Source organism: Strongylocentrotus purpuratus, unplaced genomic scaffold (genome assembly GCF_000002235.5).
Source record: "Strongylocentrotus purpuratus isolate Spur 01 unplaced genomic scaffold, Spur_5.0 spur5_scaffold_4, whole genome shotgun sequence".
Lineage (NCBI taxonomy): Eukaryota > Metazoa > Echinodermata > Echinoidea > Camarodonta > Strongylocentrotidae > Strongylocentrotus > Strongylocentrotus purpuratus.
This window is the reverse complement of record NW_022145610.1, coordinates 14,980,860-15,006,259: the sequence shown is the minus strand read 5'-3', so window position 1 is coordinate 15,006,259 and position 25,400 is coordinate 14,980,860. Positions and strand designations below refer to the sequence as shown.

The 25,400-nt window shown below is 38.2% G+C and overlaps 1 protein-coding gene across 1 annotated transcript in view; it reads left to right on the top strand.

Moving 5' to 3' along the window:
• The first annotated feature begins 24,995 nt into the window (after nucleotides 1–24,995).
• LOC583216 (xenotropic and polytropic retrovirus receptor 1 homolog) overlaps nucleotides 24,996–25,400 on the top strand; it is a 34,791-nt gene continuing 34,386 nt past the window's right edge. The window contains exon 1 of the mRNA XM_030997374.1: nucleotides 24,996–25,196. Coding sequence (XP_030853234.1) covers nucleotides 25,128–25,196 — 69 coding nt within the window. The 5' untranslated portion in view covers nucleotides 24,996–25,127. The remainder of the gene's footprint in view (nucleotides 25,197–25,400) is intronic.

Here is a 25,400-nt window from a genome sequence, read left to right as displayed (position 1 = left end):
AGAAAAGAAAATATGTGGATGCAGAAAGCATAAAGAAACATCCCATTATTTCTACTATCGCACCCACAAATAGGTGCCTCTATTGCGTTATATATTTTGTATTTAACAAAAATGTACCTACATGAACATATCTAAGTTATATGTTAAAGTATTTATTTGTCTTCATTGACTGTTTAATGATCGTAGTGACTCCTTGTACAACGTACTGTCATAATCACTGAACATGTACCTTTTAACAATTAGAACAGTTTATAAGCTATTGTTAGGTTTTTTTATTTATCAAAAGTACTAATGGAACTAGAAGTGCAATTGTGCAGCAGTTAAGTGTTTTACCTCCTCCTACTGTACTTAAAATACGGAGTTAGAATACAGTTTTGTTTGCTCTTGGCTGTTAATATACGTTGAATGTCTCCTGAATCTAGCATTCATTATAGATTCATCTCCAAGTTGTAAAGATACTTTGTCCCTTCTGAAGCCAACATAAAACTATGTAGAACTTTGCAGGAATTATGAATACGTAATGTATGTCCTATCTGTGAAATTTTTGAGCAGCACAAAACGTACAACCATTCGGTACAATGGTCTGAAAATCAGACTATTACTTACTGACTTGGTATTTGACAACTAAAAGTCGTCAGTTTCCCACTTACAAACATTTTCAAGCCCCCCCCCCTTTTAGGGAAGTTCTGAATTAGAATTATCTTTCAAATGCCGTTGGAATTTAACCTTTTCATTTTCGTTGGCCTGCAATTGGGACATAGTACCTTTAAAGTGCAATCCTAAACTTGAAATAATTTTATTTGTATGAAAGCACAAAAGTAAGCGATTCAGAATGGCGAACGTTTGAAATACATCGGACCAATGATTAGAAATTCATGAATGCTTGAAATTTGAGATCACTAATTCTATGCCAATGTCAAACGTCAGTTTGGTCAGGGGATTTTGACGTGGTGGCGGATAGCTCTCCCGTTTGTCATGTACAAAAATATTAATTTCAGTTTTTTCTCCTAAGTGCCTTCTCCTCCGGGGTAATACTCAAATTATATTATGAGTGGCATATTTTCATAGATCCTCTAAACAATAAAAACCCTCCTGAGTAATACATTTTTGAGAAAATTGAAATTTTAAAGATTGTGTTTATTGGAGCAAACGGGAAGGTTGTCCGCCACTACATCACGGAGACATTACTGATTTAGTCAATTTGAAGTGCCCATACCTAAAGTGATTACAACTTTTTAAAATTAATACGTTTCTCAAAGTTCGCCCAATTTCATTCAAACTTCCACCGGTTTACTTCTCTGATTTTTCTCCTTTCCTATAAGGGTAGTTTACCATCAAGGTTGAATTTCCCTTTAACTTCAAGTTCCACTTGTTTGGTCATTGTGCGGTATCAATATAATACGATCATGTTTTTTTGCGTAATGCTTGAGAAAAGGGGGTGAAATGGTCACCAGTCTTAAAATATCGTTCAATGTTTAGTTCTTTCGATTTCCCTGGAGGATGAGTGCTTTCTTGGTATTCATCGACGGGGAAGATAAGAGTAACTGGATACTGTCTTCCCAGGCGACACCAGGAGTGTTCAGGTTCCAGTCCTGTGTCCCCAAGTTCACCTCAGGGCCTCCCAGGGTACCTCGCACTAACTAACACTCAGATTAAAAACTAATTACCGTCTAAGCATATCTCGTTTTTTGTACATCGTTCGTTGAGGAGAAACAAAGTAATCTAACCAGGGATATGCCGTGTTTTTGTTGACACGGTATCCTCCAGGTGCATCTTCAAGCCCTTGGCTGTTGCACCACCGTGTATTTATTGTTCCATTTGTCTCATTTCGCCCTCCTCCCCTGAAGCTGTGTACGAACTCGTCGATCCCCTGAATAAGGTTCTTATGATTCTCCGAACATTGATTGAATTTTGTGTGTTTGTCGTCATCGATCATTCCCCTTGTGTCCCTCTTCTGATTATCACATTACTCCAGTGTCCTCCTCATTCGAAGGATGGCATCACTTTATCAAGCACAAATATGTATTTATGCAGTGTGCAGACCGACAAGTGTCATTAAAGAACTGACAACATTCTCAGCATGGGATGGACACTATGACACTGGAATAGCAGGTTCGTGTATATTATCTATTCAAAGAAATCCCCAAGTCGTTTACAAATATCCCTAAAATAGGTTATACGTATACAAACTTGATGTTTTCACCCAGAGCAACGCAAGCACATTCTGTGTTGATAATGTTTGAAATAACGTGTAATGTTCATCATAAATTATGGTTGTTTATATCCGTCGGATAGATTTTTCTCTCTCGTATATTTGTAGATTTAACATGACTCGTGACAATGATGAATTTTATGTGAATATGGGGAGTAATCTCGAGAGTACAAGAGATCCCGGGTTCGAAACCACGTCGATGCGCTTTAGTGCCCTTTGGTGAAGCATTAATCCTCAATTACCAAGTCCCTCCGAGAGCACTCACAGCTGACGGTTCACTCGTTGATGTAGTTGTTTCCTTAGAATTAATAATTCTTCATCTTCATTTCAATTACGAATGTAAAATTTACGAGTGAACACATCTTCGTCATACTGCATTCTGTCCTTAGACTTACAAATGATAGTACTTGGTTTTATATTTCAGCAAAACACTGTTGAACCCCCCCCTCAAAAAAAAGGGGGGGGGGGGCAAGTCTGCTTCACTTTATAACAAGTAAGTGTGTATCCCGAAGTCCATATAAAAACCCACATCTCAGATCTCAAACTTCGGGGATATTTATCAGTAGACATCTGAAAAAAGGATAAATTAATACATAGATATTTGTTCGGCCATTATTTCAATAACCAATTTTGTACATATACATACATGTAACACATCCAGGAAGGTTTATTGGTTGCCAAGCAGATGATGATTTCGACGGGAATAACAATGTTGGTTCCCTCATTCCTACACCACTTACTTAAATATTGAATATTGGTATATATTGTGCTTGAAAATTTGCGGTAGAATTGATATTGCATTGGCACCAATATTGTCTTTCAGCCGAATGAGCTTTAGCGTAAATTGCGTCGTAATATTGGATGTTTTTATTATATCGGTTGGATTGTACAGTTTTCATTGCACCATCACATTAATGGGTTTTCATTTCTAGAAAACATTTTGACATAACTTTAACACGCCTTATCTCTGTAAAACTGATTTCATTTGAAGTTGATCGACATCTCTCGTTATCTGTTTGTTTAGTGAATAATTAAATCTTAAAATTTTGAAATCACTGTGAGAAATTTGTATAGATTCTTATAACAACAACACTTTGAATATGTAAATGATGCATTATTTTGTGAATAGTCAGCTGTATTGATTTAAATATTTATTTTTCTATCTGGGCGGTGGCAAGACAAATACGGCAGACTACCATCCCGAACAATCCACTTCTAGGGTAACTCCTCGAGACGTATTCTCCCAAGTACAATCCTTTGTATTATTATTCACATTCAATAGCAAACATATCCTCAAAGACAAAAAATGGTATAATATACTACCACTACACTACATGCATTATTACTACTTCCTCTACTACTACTACTACTACTACTACTACTACTACTACTTCTACTACTACTTCTACTTCTTCTTCTACTACTACTCCTCCTACTACTATTAAAGCTGCTGCCTCTACCTCCTACTAATACGACTACTTTCACACAAAAAAAATCACTACCACTCCTCCTCCTACTACTACTGCTGCTGCTCCTGTTGCTACTACTTCAACTACAATTACTTCTAATGCTGCTGCTTATGGTGGTGCTGCCACTACTACTACTACTACTACTACTACTACTGTTACTACTACTACTACTACTACTACTACTACTACTTCTACTACTACTACTACTACTACTACTACTACTTCTTCTTCTTATATTACTACTGCTATCACCCTGAATACTACCACTCCTATTACTAGATCAAATGATATTACTATCACTACTTCTACACTACTACATAAGTTTTACTGTTAGACTTTAGTGCAATACTACGTCCATACATTTGATTATACTTCTGATATAACTACTACTACTACTACTACTACTACCACTACTACTTGTACTTTTACTACTTATATCAATATTATTATTACTCGTATTGATGGTAAGATGTGTACTGTTACTACTACAACAATATCAGCAACACGAACAAAACCAACGACAGCAAAAGCAAACAACTACTGCTACTACGACTATTTTTACTTCAACTACAACTTCTAACTTCAAACTACTAATTACTCCTACTATTTCTTCTTCTCTACAACTACTAACTACTACTTCTACGACTACTGCTACTAGCACTACTAATAATTCTACTAATAATGTTCCCGTCAACGCTAATAGTACCATTGCTACATTTGTTGCTACTACTATTAATACTTCTACTAGCAACTATCATCATATTTCTAATATAACTATAGCTGCTGCCTCTGCTACTGCTACTGATACTGATACTACTACTACTACTACCGCTACTTCTATCACTACTACTACTAATTCCCCTACCATCACTACTACTAGTACTGTTGCTACTACTATTTCTATTTCTACTAGCACACTATCATTTCTTCTACTACTACTGGCACTACTACTAATACCACTACAAAAACATTCTACCACTGTTAATTCTGGTACCTTTTAATTCATGTAGTACTTTGATTGCAAGTCCAAATGATAATTGACCTAGTGCTAATGAATTATTTTTCACCAAAATTTCCATCAGAGGTTTATCATTATAAAATGTGGATGGCCTCGACAGAGATTCACTTCATGATTGTTATTATACGGCTCGTATAACAATCGCTTCATCCATATGTTTCTTTTTCTTTATGTCCAATTTGCACGGGGTGAGTAGAGAATGGTTATATCATATATCACTGTGTGTGCACAGACGGAGTAAATATTTTTTAAAGAATGTTAGGATGCATTTTTCGCGAATAAACAAAAAGAGATGTTACAAGTAACGTTTTATATTTCATATACCTGTATATTCAAATTTCACCATAATGTCTAAATTTGTACCTTTTGCGACAGTGACTATTTGGTAATTTAAAGTATATAGTACTTGTCCAGATTTAGACCATAATTGTACTGTATTTCTTGACACAGGATTGTTGTAAATAATTATATTTCATTGTGGTTTTCCAGCTCCAAACCATGATTCCCATCTAAATGATCTTTTTTTATCGGATAAATTTCATCATCTGTATTTATTTGTCTTATTAATGGGCACTTTATGTTTATTTTTCATCAATTAAAAGGAAATAACTCTCACAAGGAACATGCCCATAAAGTCATTACGGTTTTCTGAAGCTAAAACCGGTATATAAATTTCATATGATATCATGTTTAATAGTACAATAATCATTTAATAAACAGGGCATTTTAAAGTAATTTATGGCCTCTGATCATAATATCGTAATACTTTTATGCGCTTTATATAAGTAAAGAAATACCTTCATTTTCATCAAGACTGTCAATTGATGTGTTGCCGAATTATGATAAAGTTATTCCTGTAAGATCATATATTATTCTACGTAAGACCTATTACTGATGCACCTACTTATATGTTCACTTAATTATTGCAATATCAATAAAACGTCAATAGAAGGGATTAAAAGGCAAATACGTGAATTATACAGATTCATAACGCTAGAAAATAATAAGTTACTACGCTATAGTAACAAAATGATATATATTTTATATATGTGTGTGTGTGGAAATGTACATTTGTTTATATATCATGATAATAAAGGTGTAAGTTATTCTTCACAAAACCATCAAAATGTAATATTGCCTTCTATTTATTGTGTTTTGAGTGGAAAGTGAGATCTTGTGATTCGCCTTTATTACACTTTCTAAGGAAAAATATCCCGAAGAGTTCAATTTAGTTAAATGATAGTCCTCATCCTAATCAAAAGTATTTTTCTAACTCTTTAGTAATTGCTAAGATAAATCCAGTATATAAAAACATTATCTACATGAAGTAAGCGATGATAGGCCCATCTTCCTAGCATATCTAAAGTTCTCGACAAATATTATAAACAATTTATAATGGGTATATTAATTTTTGGAATAACCACGAAATATTGACTATAAATCAATATGGTTTCAGAAAATCATATTCCACTGACCTACATGTAGCTTTGGTTCAAATGTTTGATAAAATATTAAAAGCAAGGGCCCCAAAAACCCACATATAATGGGAATATTCAGGGATTCGTCAAAAGCATTTGCTACGCTAAATAACAATATTTTGCCTAAAAAGCTTTAAGTTCATGGAAATCGAGGACTGAACCGTAAATTACAAATTATTTGTTATTCCGACAACAATATGTGGTTCACAATTCGTTTTCATCGGATTATTTAACAATTAAATGTGGAGTCCCAAAAGGATCAATATTAGGTCCCATTCTTTTCTTATCGAATATTTAACGATATAACCTATGCATCATTCGTTTTATCGTTTGTAAAATTTGCTAACGACACCAACCCTGTTGATTTCCATGATACTTAAGATGCCCTTATTTATACACTTAGTATAGAATTACTAAAAGTATCAAACAAATTTAAATGTAATAACTATCTCTTAATATAGATAAATCGAGTTTCACGCACTATAAACCTCGAATACACTTACCCTAAATTTTCCTCATAATATTGTAATTGATGATATAGCATTAGAACGTAATAAATGTAAACAAAATGTAGGTATTATTATTTAATGTAGATCTTAGCTGGAATGAAGACATACGACATATGATTATATGCATTTCTAGGAATATTTGTATACTTTATTAGACAAAAAGTTATCTACCTAAAAAGACTCTTTTAAAGCTATATAACTCGCTCATCTAGCCAAGCATTTCATATTGTAACATGGTGTGGGCTTCAAGAGCAAAGACAAAAATGTTCCTATTTATTTATTGCAAAAACAAGCGCTTGGCATTTTTGCTAGCTGCCATCATTTAGCCCATACAAACCCATTATTTTATGAATTCAAAAAAAATTATTTTTGACAATTTTGTATATAAACACATAACAGAGTTTGATCTTCACGTTTAAATACATGAATATGATTTAAAAAAATATATATTCAAAAACATTATTCATTCTTACCCTACTCGGAATTCATTAAAGTGTCATTTGATAAATCCTCAATTATTGATCTTGCATAAATCAATAAAACATCATGGTCAAGATTTATGGAATGCACTCCCAGACTCAATAACATCATGTAAAACCCTAAATTAATTTGAATATGTTAAATCATCAACCCCCTACCCCCTACCCCACGGGCTATCACGCTATCAAGCAATCACTTATTGCAATAGCTATTCTTTTTCTGCAGATTTCTTAAAGAATATTTCTTGGTACTGTGTTACCAGTTACATTTTGTTTAAATGTCATAATTTATTATTAATATATCATAAAAAATTATACAAGTTTTAAAAAACTTTTTATATTTTGTATATGTTGTATTGCTGAAATTTAATTTGTTTTTTTTTTGGTTGAAGAAGAAAATAAATTCAGTTTAATATAATTCCAGCCAGGCACCCTCTAACAGACAATCACCGAAATGCAGAGCAAACTACAAATAACTTTCGCATGATACCGGGTACCGATTCTAACACCTCATTGGAGAGTGGCAAATGTGGATTAGCATCTTGCCAAAGGACAATGGTCTCCGGCTGGGATTAGAACCCCCAATCCTTGAACTGTGGGTCAAGTGACTTTACCACAACACCTCAACATAACCTAGTTATTAAATACCTATCAATTACAGTTAATGACCAACTTAATGATATATTAGATTCGTACGCAAATGTTGTTGTCCGTGGACAACCATTCGGAATTCAACTGCTTAATTAAGATAGGAATAGATATGACCCGGTGCAGATGTCCGGTGGGTAATTGTCCTATATGGAGGGTAGTTGTCAGTGTTTTGTTGTCCTAGAACCAGGGATATGTGAGTTTCCCTGCTAGAACCATACAAATGCAAGGGACTATGTATGATGTCATGATTGATGTCATTAATCCATATAAAAGAGAGGGAAATACGGGCTTGAGGCACTTATAATGAACAGAAAAACAACCAATTACACCGGTTAATAGAGTGCTGCTCTTCAGGAGTTAATGAGATTCGCCCAAAAAGGTTTCTTGAGATTCAATTTTGTACGGATGCGAGAAAGAGAGAGATAGAGAGAATGATAGAGAGAGAGAGAGAGAGAGAGAGAGAAGGAGGGAGAGAGAGAGAGAGAAATAGAAACACCTATACCCACCACACAATCTCACGCACATACACACGCACACGCACCCTCCGCACGCATTTATGATGCCAATAATGTGTGGAGAGAGAGATAGGAGCACCTTCACTCACCACACAATCTCACGCACAAACACACGCACATACACACATGCACAATCACCCACCGCGCGCAATTATGATGCCAATAATTAGTGGAGAGAGAGATAGGAGCACCTTCATTCACCACACAAGCTCACGCACATACACACACACACACATACAGACGCACACACACACACACACACGCACACACACCCACCGCACGCAATTATGACGCCAATAATGAGTGGAGAGTGCATGGGGTACGGGATGAGTGTCGTTTGACGGCTTGTTGAGTGGGTCCTCTTCAATGCCGTGTTATTGATTCTCAAACGGGAATGGAAAGTTTTGATGAATCCACTTCGGCAGATCTGTCATTATTGGGGCAGGCGAGCAGCACCCCTCTTGATGGCGTGGGTACGTCAGGCCCGGCCTTCCAACGCATCGGAAGTCCACTGAAAAAAAGCTGGCAGTGTCTTAGCGGTGCATGACTTTCATGACGTCTCCAGGATTGGTTATATCAAGAAAGGGGCTACCGAACATCCCTCTCTCCCTCTCTTCCTTTTCCCTAATATTCTTTTAATGTTTTTCAAAAATAATTTAGAGAGAGAGAGAGAGAGAGAGGAAGAAGGGGAGAGAGACACAGAGAGAGAGAGAGAGAGGGAGAGAGAGAGCGAGAGAGAGAGCGCGAGAGAGAAACAGATACAGAGGGAAGAGCAAAGGAGAGATAGATAGGAGATATATTTATTATAGCGCAAGAATAATTATGACAAAAATTGAAAAATTTGGATTCTAATCCATTCGCAGTGGACGCAGTAGACAGACAAAGTGTTAGGTGCAAGAAAATGTTTTCATGGTATCCGACATACTCAATCACATTGAAGGAGAATTTCACCTGCTCCGAACGTACGTAGCAAATTTAGGGTTTCACCATGGTTCGTATAAGGTTGCAATAGGTTCGTAAAAGGTTGCAAGAAAGTTCGCAAACAGTTAACATAGTTGCAAACAGTTTTTCTTGTCGCGATGAGAAATTATTTTCTGCAAACCGTTGCATGGGTTTGCAAAACAGTCGTAAGCATTTGCAAACGGTTGTAAGACGGTGTCGTTGAAGTTAGCGAATCCATAATTCGCAACGTTCGTAAGCATTCGCCGGTCAGTGAGATGTATGTTTATTACGCCACCCATATATTATTACCATCACTCTAAACACATTAATTTCACATATATCAAATATAACACAGTTTGACCAAAAAATGTGAAACATCGTAAACTTTGCGGGTTTTAAATATACTTCGTCCCTTCCCCCTTGTTCAAACTAGGCTGGCTCTGCCCTTGGTATATCCCTACGTTTTCAATAAGACCGAAATTGTCACGTGTTTAAGGAGATGGGATTCAAGAGACAATTGTAGTCGCAATAAGGAGGTGTAGGTTTATTAGAGACAAGCGTGTTCCCGATAAAAAGAAGGAAAACAATCAAATGGGTCTCCTATCCTTAAACACGGATACCTATAGTGGGCTGGTGGATGGTAAGGAAATTGTCCTTGTAATGGTCTCCCGGGGTGATAAAACCACTTGGGATATAGCAACGGACGACTTCAAATAACAAAATATATTGCACATCATTCTGTGTTATTTCACATGTTTGCGTTCGAATGCGTCCGCCACGGTCAGCGTACATGCGGTTTGTAAGGTCGGTGCATGCGTGTCGGAACATTGTAATATTGACTTGTCAAAATTGGCAGATTGACCGAATTGAAGCAGTTATGGCGCCTATTTTCTAGGGTGGAGACAATATTGCTCTGTTCATGCAAAAGATCAAAATGTCGCGAGATTTGTATGTCAACAAGGAACTATAGAGAGGCTAATTTCTATTTATCATTTTATTCACATCCCCTTTTTTATGTGAGACGTTTTTTTCAACTTGACCATAATATGAACAGAGATCGGTTAATTATTTACTACATAAAAGTTACATAAAGCAAAACCCAATAATGAAAACGTAACTATGTTAAACGGGTATATTTCTATGTAAAATCGTAATATATCTAAGGTTCTTTAAATGCATTTTTATCTGCAATCAAAGGCTTTCAGATTGCCCTAATAAGTCCGTGGTAATGCGTCTATCTTAATGCAATCGTAGATCAGCTTTCTGAAGATATATTGCATTTCTTGTTACAAAGTATCTTAACTATAGCCAGAAGCAAACGATGAGTTATTACACTATCGCTCATTACGCCACAACTAGTTCTCTTTTATTAATTTCAGCAGAATTCATGCTACTTGTAGACTTAATGTACAATAGTTTGACGTTTTCGATTAGTTACAGCCAGCCTTACTTATTCGACATTCTATTCTTTTGAAATGTGTAAAATTTGCAATATTTTGTTTGATATATATTTGTAAAAATGCAAAAGAAAAAGAAAATCAAACAGAAATTAATAAATCAAATCAAATCAAATATAATGACGGCATTAAGCGCTTTCATGCGCCTGTAAAATTAATTGATCACTTTTCTGAATATATCATTCTCGCAAAGCACGTCGAATACAATGCTAATCGCTGACGCTGTATTGCGTCTGAAAATGAGTCATCGTATGCAACGGACTTATACCAAAGTAAAACCACTCGCAACTCGCGACTTATCCTTTCATCTCTGATGAAATAAAAACCCGTAGAAATTGTCGATGTGTGGGATCACCCTAATGATATATCTATTGATCTTTATGGCAGGCTATTGTATGCTTTGGGAGTAAAAATATTTTCAAACAATACTTTCTCGTTCAATAAGCATGCATTTTAGTGTCATTCACCTCTCAACGGGTTTGTGCTGTCAAGTGTTCGGCGAAAAAGCAATAAGAAAGGAGAACATTCTCGATTCCCACGAAGTGTTATTCGGGAGGATGTTTTGTGTCATGTCATAATCATAAAAGAAAAAGAGAATGTCTTTTTTTAACAGTCAGACACTTTCTACAACATATATTGCATAGTTTGTCTTCTATAAAATTACTCATTGACATTGAGCTACAGGAAGTTTAATTATGCACTCAGAATGAGGAGGAGGAAAAAGAGGAGGAGAAGAAGAAGAAGAGAAAGGAAAAGAAGAAGAAGAAGAAGAAGAAAAAACAGAAGAAGAAGAAGAAGAAGATAATGATAGTTCCGGCTCTTGTTCTTGTTCTTGTTCTTGTTCTTGTTCTTGTTCTTGTTCTTGTTCTCGTTGTTGTTGTTCTTCTTCATCACCTTCTTCTTCTTCTTCTTCTTCTTCTTCTTCTTCTTCTTCTTCTTCTTCTTCTTCTTCTTCTTCTTTTCTCTTTCTTCTTTTTCTTGTGGATTATCAGAAAGTGTTTTTGTTTTGTTACCATAGCTTCGCCCTAAGAATACTGTATTATCAAACCCATGAGATGGATAGGTCCTGGATTGAATCTTCGGGTGAAGAAAAGATATTGGGGGATGAAGTCCTGTCATAATTTGCATTCCTAAGCTTTAAAAAAAAGTAAAAGACAATTTTCTGATCTGCTAGGAATAATTGTGCATTTTGTGCATCTTGATCCCCATATTATTTTAATCATCGAAATTCATACGGGCATAAAAGAGAAGTCACCCAATATAAAACTGTATTTGCTGAGCCAGTTCAGACATTACTGTCAGGAATGACAGTTTATATCTCACTATCCGGTTATTGTTTTCCCCTCAGAGTGCAGTCAGAGTTCGAATACAGATTGAAACAAGATTTTATCTGCGACCTCCCCCTCCCCATTCGTGGTTGAAATATCAATGCATATACTCTACGTATAGTGAATATAGGGATTACAAATATTTTTCTTTGCCACCCCCTATACTTTTTCTTCGATTTCTAATGGCTCTTTCTCTTCTTCTTTATTCGTCTTCTGCTATATAGAAACCCTTTCCATCCATAATGTCCCTCTCTCTAATCGATCATGGTCATCCAAATCACCCCAATCATTAGGTCATCACGGGTGTTTTTCATATTTAATTACTTATTCAGCCATTTATTTATTCGACGATTAACTGATTGGTTGTAATGGCTAATAGGTGCATGTGTTTATTAATTCATTCGTTTATTCATATAATGTTTTTATCCATCTAAAATTCTATCTATCACCCATTGGTCCATTTATTTATTATTAGTTTAATTTGTCTATTTCTTGGGGAGGGGTGCTATAGATCAGTTGGTTCTCTCGGCAAGAATTTTGCAGAAATGCTAGTATCTCTTTAAACAAAATATCTCATACAGTTATTCTAAAAGTCACATTTGAATATCTTGGCCTAAATGATTTAACAGCATTTTAAGCAACAGTACTAATGGGGAAAAAACAAGGCTCCCATTGTAAAAACACGTCCCCATTATCATCATCTAAAACCACGTCCCCATCATCATCATCATCTAAAACACCACCCAACATCATCATCATCTAAAACCACGTCCCCATCATCATCATCATCTAAAACACCACCCAACATCATCATCATCTAAAACCACGTCCCCATCATCTAATAACCAAGGTGCATATTGTAATTTTATGACAAGCTCCATTCTCGGGACGTCTCGATTCCGCATTCATTCGTGGCGTTTTCATACACGTAAGTTGCCTCTCAGTTTGGGCGGGTGGTGGTGATAATTACCCTAATGATATTACGCCTCCTTCTTTCTCCCCGTCCCAAGGGGCGTGGGGGGTATCCCCTTTTCCGTACTGTCTATATGGTGTAGCTACGAGGGGTTGTAAGTGGTGTGTGTGCCCAGTCCCATCATCGAATGAGAAGTGATAGAGACGCATAAGCACTGAGAGAGAGAGAGAGAGAGAGAGAGAGAGAGAGAGAGAAAGAGCGACAGAGAGAGAGAGATAAACACACTGAGAGACAAAGAGACAGGTGGAGGGAGAAAAAGATAGATAGAGAGAGAGAGAGAAAGAGAGAGAGAGAGAGAGAGAGATAGAGAGAAGGGGTGGTAGAGGGTGACTTAGAGAGAGAGAAGGGGTGGTAGAGGGTGGAAGAGAGAGAGAGAGAGAGAGAAAGAGGAGAAACAAACAGACGGGGACCAATGTAAAGAAGGGATCGAAGGGCAAGACTGACAAGCACAAGAAAACTGTAAAGCGTTGGTCACATCCCACCGTGCGCGTTTTTAGTCCGTACGGTTTTTGAGGAGGCCACGGCCGCCACGTTTTCTGAAAACGTAGGGAGGGAGTGGCAAAGGCAGGAAGGGAGTACCGGCAACGCGCGTCACACGCACTGTGTAAGTACGTGGCCCGCACGCCACGCCTGGCCGTGAACGGTTGCGTGTATCGTACGTTGCGCACGTGGTAAGTGCGTTGTACGTGCTTACAACGTGCTTACAACGTACGGTCTCCGTGCGGTTGCCACGTTATCGTACGGAGGCCGTACTTACAAGTGCTGCTCACGTACGGTGTCCTTACTCACTCGCATGTTGTAAGTGCGTGCACGTGCGATGAACTCGGTGTTTATATAGGACGACATTCCGATGTTCTCCAGAAGTTCCAGCTGTTGCTGCCTCAAGATGCCGCCCATTCCACATATACTGCATAAATCAGTGCGAACAACGTGCGTTGTAAGTGCTTACTCGGTACGGTCCACGTGAGTTCTGCGTGCTCACTGGATAGCTGAACTGGGGAAGTGGCGAGTAAGCACGGAACACGCACTTATCACGTACGCCTTTAAAAGACGCACGGAGTCAGTGCGTTGTGCGCTCGTTGGCAGTACCGGTCACGCACGTCACACGCACTGGGGTGAATCGGTAGCCCGAACGCAGCCCGAACGCAGCGAAAGTTCCTCGTGCACTTAAAGTGCTACGGTGCGTCTGCGTGCTCCCAAATCCGTACGGAGGCGGTACTCATCACGTACGGATACCCAAATTTTGCCGACGTTTTTGCACGTAGACAGCACGCACTTGCAAGTACGGCGGGATGTGACCACCGCATAAGATAACACTCTCACGCAACTTTCGTCTCATCTTGTGGGATGTGGGCTGTGGTCAACTACTACCCCGCCTCCCGATTAATGTCAATGCCCCCTCAACGGATGGACCCATGCGTTTATCGTTGTATTTCGTTATCTAGCTTATTATGTTTTCCTTTGTCTGAACTAACCACAATTAGTGTCAGTTTCCGAGCGTTTCTTGACTTCTAATGAAATAGGAGTACGCGTACGAAATAAAGAATGACAGAATGTTTCATATATTTGTTCAGGTAATATGATAATACAATACATGTACATGCTGGGAACAATGTGTTTTTTGAGCTTCTTCCCATGTGAATAAATAACTTGAGACAAAATGGAAAGATGTGATATTTCATTTACGATACAAATCTAGAGTGATCTACTTGCCAATTTGAAACGTAAGCATTTCTAAAGGGCAGGCACTCCCTCAGAACATATTGTTGAATATTAATGAATTTAAGCAAGGCTCATGCAGAAATGAATGCAAGATCCTCCAATAAAACTTATGACTAATAACTTATAAATTATCAACCAGCATAATTCAACATCGCCGTTAACATTGAGACTGGCTCTACTGGAAAGACTTCAGACCAAACATAGGCCCCAATCGATCGGTTTGGAGTCGATTTGGCGGTCTGACATGGACATTACAATTCGTCTCATCTCAGCCTCAAAATTACCGATTCTTTTTTGAGTTACTAATCTCCGTTCCGTTGTCAGTTCGCCATATCGAGAGACGATTCTGATAAAAAATGTTGTTTAGAAGGACACATCTTATAATACCATGTAGAGAATCATCTGTGACATTTTGGCGGACCGGTGCAGTGGATGTCTATGACTCTTAATCAATTCTTCTCGGCTAACAATTTCTCGCTTTCTCTTCTTAAAAAACACACACAACGCACCCACACACACACGCGCGCGAAAACATACACCCCCCCTCTCTCTCTCTTTTTTTTTTTTATTATTATCCTTTCTCTTCCTCCTTATCCTTTCCCTTATATTCTACCCTTTTCCTTCATATTTTTCTCTTACATTTCTTCTTCCCACTTCTTCTTCTTCCTCTTCTTCTTCTTCTTCTTCTTCTTCTTCTTCTTCTTCTTCTCCTTCTTCTTCTTCTTCTTCTCAGTTCTTCTACTTTTTTTCCTTCTTTTTTTCCTTCTTCATCTTCTTCTTCTTTTTTTTCTTCTTCTTCTTCTTCTACTTCTTCTTCTTCTTCTTCTTCTTCTTCTTCTTCTTCTTCTTCTTCTTCTTCTTCTTCTTCTTCTTCTTCTTCTTATCTCCTTCTTCTTCTTATCGATATAATCATCATCATCGTCATTTTATTGATATCACTCTTATCATTTCATTAGATTTGTTCATTTCCATCATCATTATCATCATCACCAACGTCATCGTCATCATCATCATCATCATCATCTTATTCTTCTTCTTGCCGGATATAACAATCATACACAATCCAGAGAGGATGGAATGAGTCTTAAATTGGAATAATTAAATGAGATTCCGATCAGAGACATTTTCTTTATTTTCTAGTTCCCAAATTTAAAATCTTTACACCATGATAACGAATGCTTGATATATTGTGAACTACTTCTAATCAACTCTTCAAACCAGATGAAAGCCTTCAAGGAAGATAAGCACAACAGCTTTCAAAGAAAACTTTTCCGTGCTAGTTGTCTATAATTATGTATGTCTTACAATGAAATTTTAGAGTGCCATGAAGCCATACAAGTTGTTGAATAATTTGTTTACATTTCAACCTTTGGACAAGCGAGCCTTTAAATTAGCGAAAGTCCGGAATTACGAAACTTCCAAATTATGAACCTTCCAAAAAGCGACATGTAATCGGTCACTGAACCCCCACAGATGTAAATCGTCTTCAGGAGTTCATCCATACCTCTTCATGAATTTAAATGATTCTGCCCGTTGTATTAACGTTTATTGTACATGTATAACTAATCACATTGTGTTTTTTTTAATAAGTAACGCAATATAAATCAAAGTTTGATAACATTGAATACAAATTTCGGTTGATTATGTCACAAATAAAACACACTTTTCATGTCGACTTGACATATTGATATAGACGTAAATGCTTTTAAATGTTGCATCATCAGCATGTAATTGTTATTGGAGGTTGTGTCGTCATTTTTGTTTTTGCTTTGTATTGATTTAGTTTTTGTGAGGCGGTTCATCGCGTCAAGTCTGAACGACTCTGTTTAGTATCTATACGATGCTTACATTATAATCAAGTTAAAATCTGGCATGAACACACTTACAATATGGGCAGCCTGTTAAGAGGTTGGGGGGACTCACCTTCGACTAGGCCCCCGTAGAAATACCCTTTTTGGTTCGAGAAAATACGGAAATGTCAAGAAGAGACGGAAATGTTCTCGGGGACGGTTGGCGTCATGTTCATAAATGCCGTCCATCTCGACGATGACCCCCGCGGGGTATACAGGCAGAAAGAGAGATAGAAGAGAAAGGGAATAGTTTGTACAGAAAGATAAAAAAAATTGGAGCTTGAGAGATAGGGTGAATAAATCACAGGAAATGCCCTAAGCCTATTCTGGTTTCTTCCTCACAACTATCGAATCTGGACCTTGAAAATGAAATATTCAATTCACTGAACTTATATGCGACTATTGTGCCAATAGTATTTTGTTCTTGGAGGAGCAGACTCGAAAATGGAAATTTAAGTGAGTCATTTTTCATCATGGTGTAGACAGATAAAGATGAAGAGAGGGGAAAATAACCGTATAGCTATGGGCCTTCATTCTTTCAAAGGCATTTATTGTTTTCCTTTTGTTTTGATGTGATTCACCTTTATATGAGACATACAATATACGATGATGTATAATTTATATGAAAACTAAAAACAAACGGTTTCCATCACTTTTCTATGACTTCCTTCAATGTTATCCCCCGATCCATCCCCCTTTCTCTCTCTCTCTCTCTCTCTCTCTCCCTCTCTCTCTCTTTCTCATCCTTTCTTTCTCCCTCTCTCTTTCGCTCTCTCTCTTTCTCTCCCTCTCTCTCTCTTTCTCTCTAATTATATCTCTCTTCCTCTGTCTCTCCCATCTCTTCCCTGCTCTCTCCATTTTTAATTTGTATTCTTTATCGTTGTCTCTACCAGATCTCTGTCATTATCATTTTCTCTCTATTCCTCTCTCGCCTCTCCCAATCCTCCTTTCCTGTAAGTTTGTCTGCTTTTTTGTTTTATTAATCTATTTATTTATTTGTTAGCTCATTCGTTCTTTTATTTAATTCCGTATTCTGTTATTCATTTACATATTTATTTCTTTTGTATTTATTTTCATTTATTAATTTATTAATTTACTATTCATTTGACAACATGCAAGCAGTTTGTTTTATTCGTTCTTTATAGCATGGATAGCATGAATCAATTGTAAGTTCAAAAAGAAATTTGATATAAATATTGCCGACTTCACGATCCGATCGAAATCAATTAAAATTCGTTCAGCCATTTATAGACGAATGCCTATAATCGAAGCTCAGAGCAGTCACTGCCTCGAAAATGTCAACAAGCCCATGCCGTCTCCTATCTCCTTCTTTCAATCCTTCGTTTCCCTAATAATTCTCAGCAGCCCTCTCAAAATACAGTATAATCCGGAGAAAAGTTAAACATTTCGATGACCTGAAAACCAATAATTTTTCCCCCCGCCAAGTAGCGATCATTCCCGCCCTTATGAAGTCAATCTCACACAGCTGTGGTGATAATAGTGCATTGAGAGGAGGAAGTATGCTTACTGATTTTTTTTCGTCGAAGAGATAATCTTTTTTAACGGTCAGAAAAGTACAGGCCCCGGCATCTCATCAATAATTCAGACGGCATATCGAATTCTAAAAATTATTCACGATAAAATCTGCCGAGGAAGTTTTTCCACGACCAGTAGTCACCTTTGTGGATAAAAAGCGAGGGTAAAAAAATGAGTAGCAAACAAGCAAACAAAAACATTAAATATAGTAACTAACTATGTAGCTACAAAATGCAAATGTTAAATAAATTAATGAATAACTAAATAAATTGATAAATAAGTCAAGAAAGGAAAAAAAAAAGTAAGAAAAAATGAGAGACAGACAAATAAGTACAGAAGTGAATAAATGAAGGTTTAAAGTAAATAGATTAATAAATAAATAAATAAATACATAAATGAATAAGGAAAGATCTTATAAACAGGAAGAAGGGCGACGTAATTCTTGTTTTAGGTACATGTACTATTTTTTCAAGTCGTAGACGAGGATGAAAAATAATTACGTAGAGCAAATTTTGTATTTCAAAATGGAAGTCCATTTGTATGAATGCAAAGATATAAGCTAAACATAATGGCGAATAGAAACCACCCAGTACTCATATTATTCAAAAACTAGCAAATATTCGGGAAACTGTCACTGTGTTCATATTCGGGCATTGAGCTGCTCTCTTATCATGCTTATATTCTGTATATGTTGCCAAAGTACATCTTGATCAAAAGGTTGTAGCCTTCGGAGGCTGCAACAAGCAAGCAAAATTTCTTCGAAAGGGCACTGACCATTTCATTTTCTACCTCGTATATGTATATCTATACGTAACCGCAAGCAAGTGATGGTTTAACGTTTGTATACGTATGATGTTTTCACACCTAATCACCGTTATTATATTGTCATATTTCTTTTGTAAATAATACCTTACCATGTGGTCAGAAACAGAAACGGACTGGTATAATGAATGGGAATTCTGATCTGTAGTACACTGTCGAGATAGAAATATATTTGTTCTGACTTTGTAGTATATACAAAACTTTATCCTCGGGACTGGACAACAAATGAAAATCTTGCTAAAAATAGAGGGATAATAACGAAAACATGATATCAAGTTACTGATCATTGCCAAAAACAAGAATCGTCAATCACAAATGAAGTTCTCTGTTCAGCTCTGGTCTGATAAACGCATCCTTTTGTGTTTTAGGGAGATGGATCAGAACATTTGGAGAGAAGAAAGAAGAGGGGGAGAATAAGAGGAGGAAGGAGAGGGGGAGGAGGGAGGTGGAGGAGGAGGAGGAGGAGGAGGAGGAGGAGGAGGAGGAGGAGGAGTAGGAGGAGGGGGAGGAGGAGGAGAAGGAGGAGGAGGAGGAGGAGGAGAAGGAGGAGGAGGGGGAGGAGAAGGAGGAGGAGGAGGAGGAGGAGGAGGAGGAGGAGGAGGAGGAGGAGGAGGAGAAGGAGGAGGAGGAGGAGGAGGAGGAGGAGGAGGAGGAGGAGGAGGAGGAGGAGGAGAAGGAGGAGGAGGAGGAGAAAGAGGAAGAAGGAGGAGGAAGAGGAGGAAGGAGGGGATGGAGGAGGAGGAGGAGGAGGAGGAGGAGGAGAAGGAGGAGGAGGAGAAGGAGAAGGAGGAGGAGAAAGAGGAGGAAGAGGGAAGGAGGAGGAATGATGTTGGGGGAGGAGAGTCGCCAAGACGATGAGTGGAGTAGGGAGAGGAGGAGTGGTGCGAGGAAGAGGATGGGAGAAAGAGGAGGAGTAAGAGGAGGAAGAGGGAAGGAGGAGGAATGATGTTAGGGGGAGGAGAGGAGGTACCAAGACGATGAGTGGAGTAGGGAGAGGAGGAGTGGCGCGAGGAAGAGGATGGGAGAAAGAGGAGGAGGAAGGAGAGGAGGGGAGGAGGAGGAGGGGTAGAGGAGGAGGAGGAGGAGGAGGAGGAGAAGGAGGAGGAGGAGAAGGAGAAGGAGGAGGAGAAAGAGGAGGAAGAGGGAAGGAGGAGGAATGATGTTTGGGGAGGAGAGTCGCCAAGACGATGAGTGGAGTAGGGAGAGGAGGAGTGGTGCGAGGAAGAGGATGGGAGAAAGAGGAGGAGTAAGAGGAGGAAGAGGGAAGGAGGAGGAATGATGTTAGGGGGAGGAGAGGAGGTACCAAGACGATGAGTGGAGTAGGGAGAGGAGGAGTGGCGCGAGGAAGAGGATGGGAGAAAGAGGAGGAGGAAGGAGAGGAGGGGAGGAGGAGGAATGATGTTTGGGGAGGAGAGTCGCCAAGACGATGAGTGGAGTAGGGAGAGGAGGAGTGGTGCGAGGAAGAGGATGGGAGAAAGAGGAGGAGTAAGAGGAGGAAGAGGGAAGGAGGAGGAATGATGTTAGGGGGAGGAGAGGAGGTACCAAGACGATGAGTGGAGTAGGGAGAGGAGGAGTGGCGCGAGGAAGAGGATGGGAGAAAGAGGAGGAGAAAGAGGAGGAAGAGGGAAGGAGGAGGAATGATGTTGGGGGGGGGGAGGAGAGGAGGCGCCAAGACGATGAGTGGAGTAGGGAGAGGAGGAGTGGTGCAAGGAAGAGGATGGGAGAAAGAGGAGGAGTAAGAGGAGGAAGAGGGAAGGAGGATGAATGATGTTGGGGGAGGAAAGTCGCCAAGACGAGGAGTGGAGTAGGGAGAGGAGGAGTGGCGCGAGGAAGAGGATGGGAGAAAGAGGAGGAGTAAGAGGAGGAAGAGGGAGAGGGAGGAGGAATGATGTTAGGGGGAGGAGAGGAGGCACCAAGACGATGAGTGGAGTAGGGAGAGGAGGAGTGGCGCGAGGAAGAGGATGGGAGAAAGAGGAGGAGGAAGGAGAGGAGGGGAGGAGGAGGAGGGGTAGAGGAGGAGGAGGAGGAGGAGGACGATGAGTGGAGTAGGAGGAGGAGGAGGAGGAGGAGGAGGAGGAGGAGGAGGAGGAGGAGGAGTGGAGTATTGGGGAGGAGGCGCCAAGACGATGAGTGGAGTAGGGAGAGAAGGGATGGCTCGAGGAAGAGGATGGGAGAAAGAGGAAGAGGGAGAGGAGGAAGAGGGAAGGAGAATGATGTTGGGGGGGGGGGGGGAAGGAGGAAACAGAGGAGGGGGGGGGGGGGTGAGGAGCAAATGAGGAGGAGTCAGGAAGGAGTCAGAGGATTATATCAATGATGTGCAAAATACAGTACAATACACCCTATGCGTACCCGCAATAAGAACTATTTTTATTTGAAACATTAAAAACAAAATCACACAGACTTTTGAAAGATCAACCTGATAATAGCATTCCTTGTCCGTTAACTATCAAAATGTGCGAACTTTACAATGGCATATTTATGTAGCCCGAACTTTATCTATGTACTACACAATATAATATTGAAAGTGACTTTGTTGGTTTTGTCAAAAGCTCCGCGATCGCGAGTAGAAAAGGGGTTGAATCCGCGATAGCAAATGATTTACCTAGGAAGTTAGTTTCGGAAGGGGGGGGGGGGGGGGGGGGGGGAGGTATTTTTCAGGTAAAGACAGTTATTTAGTGATTTTATGAGATCCTTTTTGTTGAAACCAAAACTTTGTTTACAGCCAGTAATTAAGATAATGAGTTCAGTTTCGAAACAAAAAACGCTTGGAAATATACTGTTTATAGCTAAATTTATTCTACAAAAAGCGTCCCTGATCTTTTCCAGAATATCAGTTATCTTTTTATCAGGCGTATTATGACTTCTTCTTGTTTATATTTTGCCAAAATATTCCATTGCTCATCCAGCTTCAAAATACACCCCGAGAACTCTTTGTCAATTATCCACTGCTCAAAAGGGTATTATTTCTGAAATCTATATCCCGCCTTTTTCTAAAATTACTATGTAGTCTGGTCACCGTACAAATGTTGATTATTTGCCTACGGGATGTAATCTTCTTTCCACCACGCTATCTCTTTCTTTTAAATCTCTGTTCCTCTCTCTCTCTCAGCTCTCTCTCTTTCTTCTAAATCTCTGTTCCTCTCTCTCTCTCTCTTTTCGCTGTTTTGTTCTCTTTTGATCTCCTTCTTTACCCCCCCTCTATCTATCTAGTCAACTTTCTCTCTCTCTCTCTCTCTCTCTCTACCTCTTTCTCTCTCTCTCTGTCTATCCCTTTTCTGCCTCGGCTTTCTAATTATCAATCTTTTTACGCTCCCCCTTCATCCTGTCTGACTGACTCTCTCTCTCTCTCTCTCTCTCTCCCCCCTCTCTCTCTCTCCCTCTCTCTCTCTCTCTCTCTCTCTCCATCTCTCTCTCTCTCTCTCTTCCTATCTCTTCATCTCTCCTTTTAATGTCCTCTCATAGCCTTTCCCTCTCTTCTATCTTTTTCTTCCTCTCTTTCCACTTTTTGAAAAGTCAAACTTATCTGTTTCAAGCCATCGGCTTTCCTAACCAATGATGATGCTACTTTATTTGAACTTCATCCGGTTCTAACGCCGGTATAATTTCGTTGTTTTCCATCTTTCTTGTTCTTTTATAATATTCAACTATATCTTCAGATTAGATCATGTTTACTTGGAGCAATTAATCTCTCTCTCTCTCTAAGTGCCATATCGTTTGACGTTGGCAATCATGCTGTTCCACAACCCTCGGTTCCTAGCCTTCTGTACTATTAGTACCACTCCCAGTTCTTTCACTCCTCTCTCTTCCAACAATTTCTGCAGAATGTCCATCCAAAGTATTTTCCTTCTTCCCCTACTCCTTCTTCCCACAATTTTCCCTGTCAAAGCAAAAGCAATTAATATCCATACAAAAACACAAGCACAACATTATTTTTAGTAATGTGCTATTATTAACACGGTCGTGAAGACCTTCAAATATCGACATTGGCTCAGAGTAGAGTATAAAGACTATACCAACTGGGCAATTTCAAAAGCCTTTTGCGTCACCTTTTGAAATCCGTCACCTTTTGACAATGAGATTATACGTTAATTTAAACTTTTTTTTTTAAATACACATCTAATCAAATAAATAGCGTAGGTTACTAAAATTGATTGATTTCTTGATTTGAAATTCATCAACTTTTGACAATGAGATTACTCAAAACGTTAATCAAAACATAATTTGTTTTGGGTTATATATTTCTTTTAAGCAAACAAATAGCATTGATTTCTTGAAAGTTTTTGCAATTGAATTTATAATAATTTAGTACGTCATTATGTAGAATTGGTTAAAGATGTTGATAAATGAACGACGAGGAGGAAGAGATGGTCATGATAATACTGATGACAATAAATAATGATGACTACGTTGATCACGCTTCCAAAAGAATGTTAATTATCGGCAGACACTTTGTTACAAGCCAACAGCTAATAATTTTAAAATACAACCCATTTATTTTTTGGCATTTTTCATTTTCCCCGGCATTTTCCTGTTAGATAAGTTTAATCGTCTAAGATCTACGGTGTTGTGACATGCGCCCTCTCGTGATTTCTGATGAGATTGATTCTTGCCTTTTAGATATCAAGGAGCTTTTCTTCTTGGTGATATATTTATTTATACAAAAAAAAACACACGATAGAGACAATTAAGTTTTATATTGACTGGACTTTTTATCTTGTTATCGAATTGAATTTGACTGAATTAACATAAATATTTTCTTATAGTAAGTCCAAAAAAAAAGGGAGAAAAAAAAAGAAAATAAAGAAAAACAACGTTTCTACATATTAATGAAATATCAAATAATATTAAATTATCAGTATAAAAAAAGACATTGTATTCATCGGTTTTACTCATTTAAAAATTCTTCCCTATACATTATCATCCTTTAAAAATCTTTTTTCTCCTTCTCTTTCTCATATATCTCTCTCTAATCCCTCTCTTTCTCTCTCTCTCTCTCTCTCTCTCTCTCTCTCTCTCTCTCTCTCTATCTGCTATCATGTAATGTCGGTTTCCCGTTTGCCAATCTCCTCCGCCCCCAATTACTCGCTATACAAAACCATTATAGTTCATGAGAGACATGCTGGATATCAGTCTAGCGCTCTCTTTAGTTTACGACGTGTCAGGTGAGAAAAACTTGAATATTATTGAGACTTGAGTGTCTGTACACAGTTGACCCAAGGTACCGCTATTATCTTACAAGACCATTATTAAGGTTGAAAATATCCCAATAACCATTTTGGAAAATTCATAAACGAAAAATTCACAATTAGGCAAAGCCATAAAGCTTAGCTTCTGAGGTTTTAATAAGACTGTTATCTTCAGTTTTCGATGAGTTTTCTGACTTGTACAGTATGCCTTCTTTTTTCATAGTCGTATAGGCTATATATATATATATATATATATATATATATATATATATATATATATATTATATTGTGGAGCAATTCATTTTTTGTTGTTTGGAATCGTTCGAACAGCATTCCACGTGATACCAAGCCATTGGAATTAAATTTGCAAATTTCTGTAGTAATTAAGAAACGGAAAAGACTGGTTTACTTTTCAACCTGTTATGTCTATACTTGAATTTGAGCTTCAGGGAATCAATTTTTCATACATTGAATTTTCAACTGATGTTCTAAGTTTTGGTAGTTCAACATTGTTTCAGCCTCATGGCTGCTGGCCGCTGTTTTAATTTTTTTCTTCTTTTGAATCAATTAAGTATACATAGATCTATTCATTTCAAATCAATAACCCGTGCAGCAGCAGAGTTATCGTTTTTTTTTTTTTTAGATTTCCGATTATTTTTCTGATCATGATTTCATCAATTTCTCTTCATTGGTTGGCAAGTTGAACAAGTACCGGTACTTGTAACAAAGCATAATTTCACTATACTACAAGTATACAAATGATAACAACAAAACAGCTGGATTCTTATTTCCGCGCGCGCAGATAAACGAATGCATACATATTTATGTCCTAGCTCTAATCGCGCGCGCTCAATTACCTTTTATCTCCGAGTGCGACGAACATCGTTTCGTTTTGGAAGTCATTCTCAATATTCTGTTCATGGATAGCCTCACCGAATAAATACCTTTGATCGGTGTTCTTGTACCCCTAATAAGTGAAGATGAGGTTTTCGGAACATCTCTCTGCCCATATTACCCCGGAATGGCAGAAACAATACATCCGTTATGAGGTGAGATTGCGTCGATTTCATTCATTTTGTTTATTACAGTCCCACCTGAAGGGAATTCTGTAGTTGTCCTGCAGGTGTGAATTGTCTTATCTCCGACATCTAACTTCATGTGACTCAATCACTTCAAGTTTAAAGATTGTCACCTCTCATCAAATAACACCGAACATTTATACAAACGAAGATGTCAAGTCATGCACCTTGTAT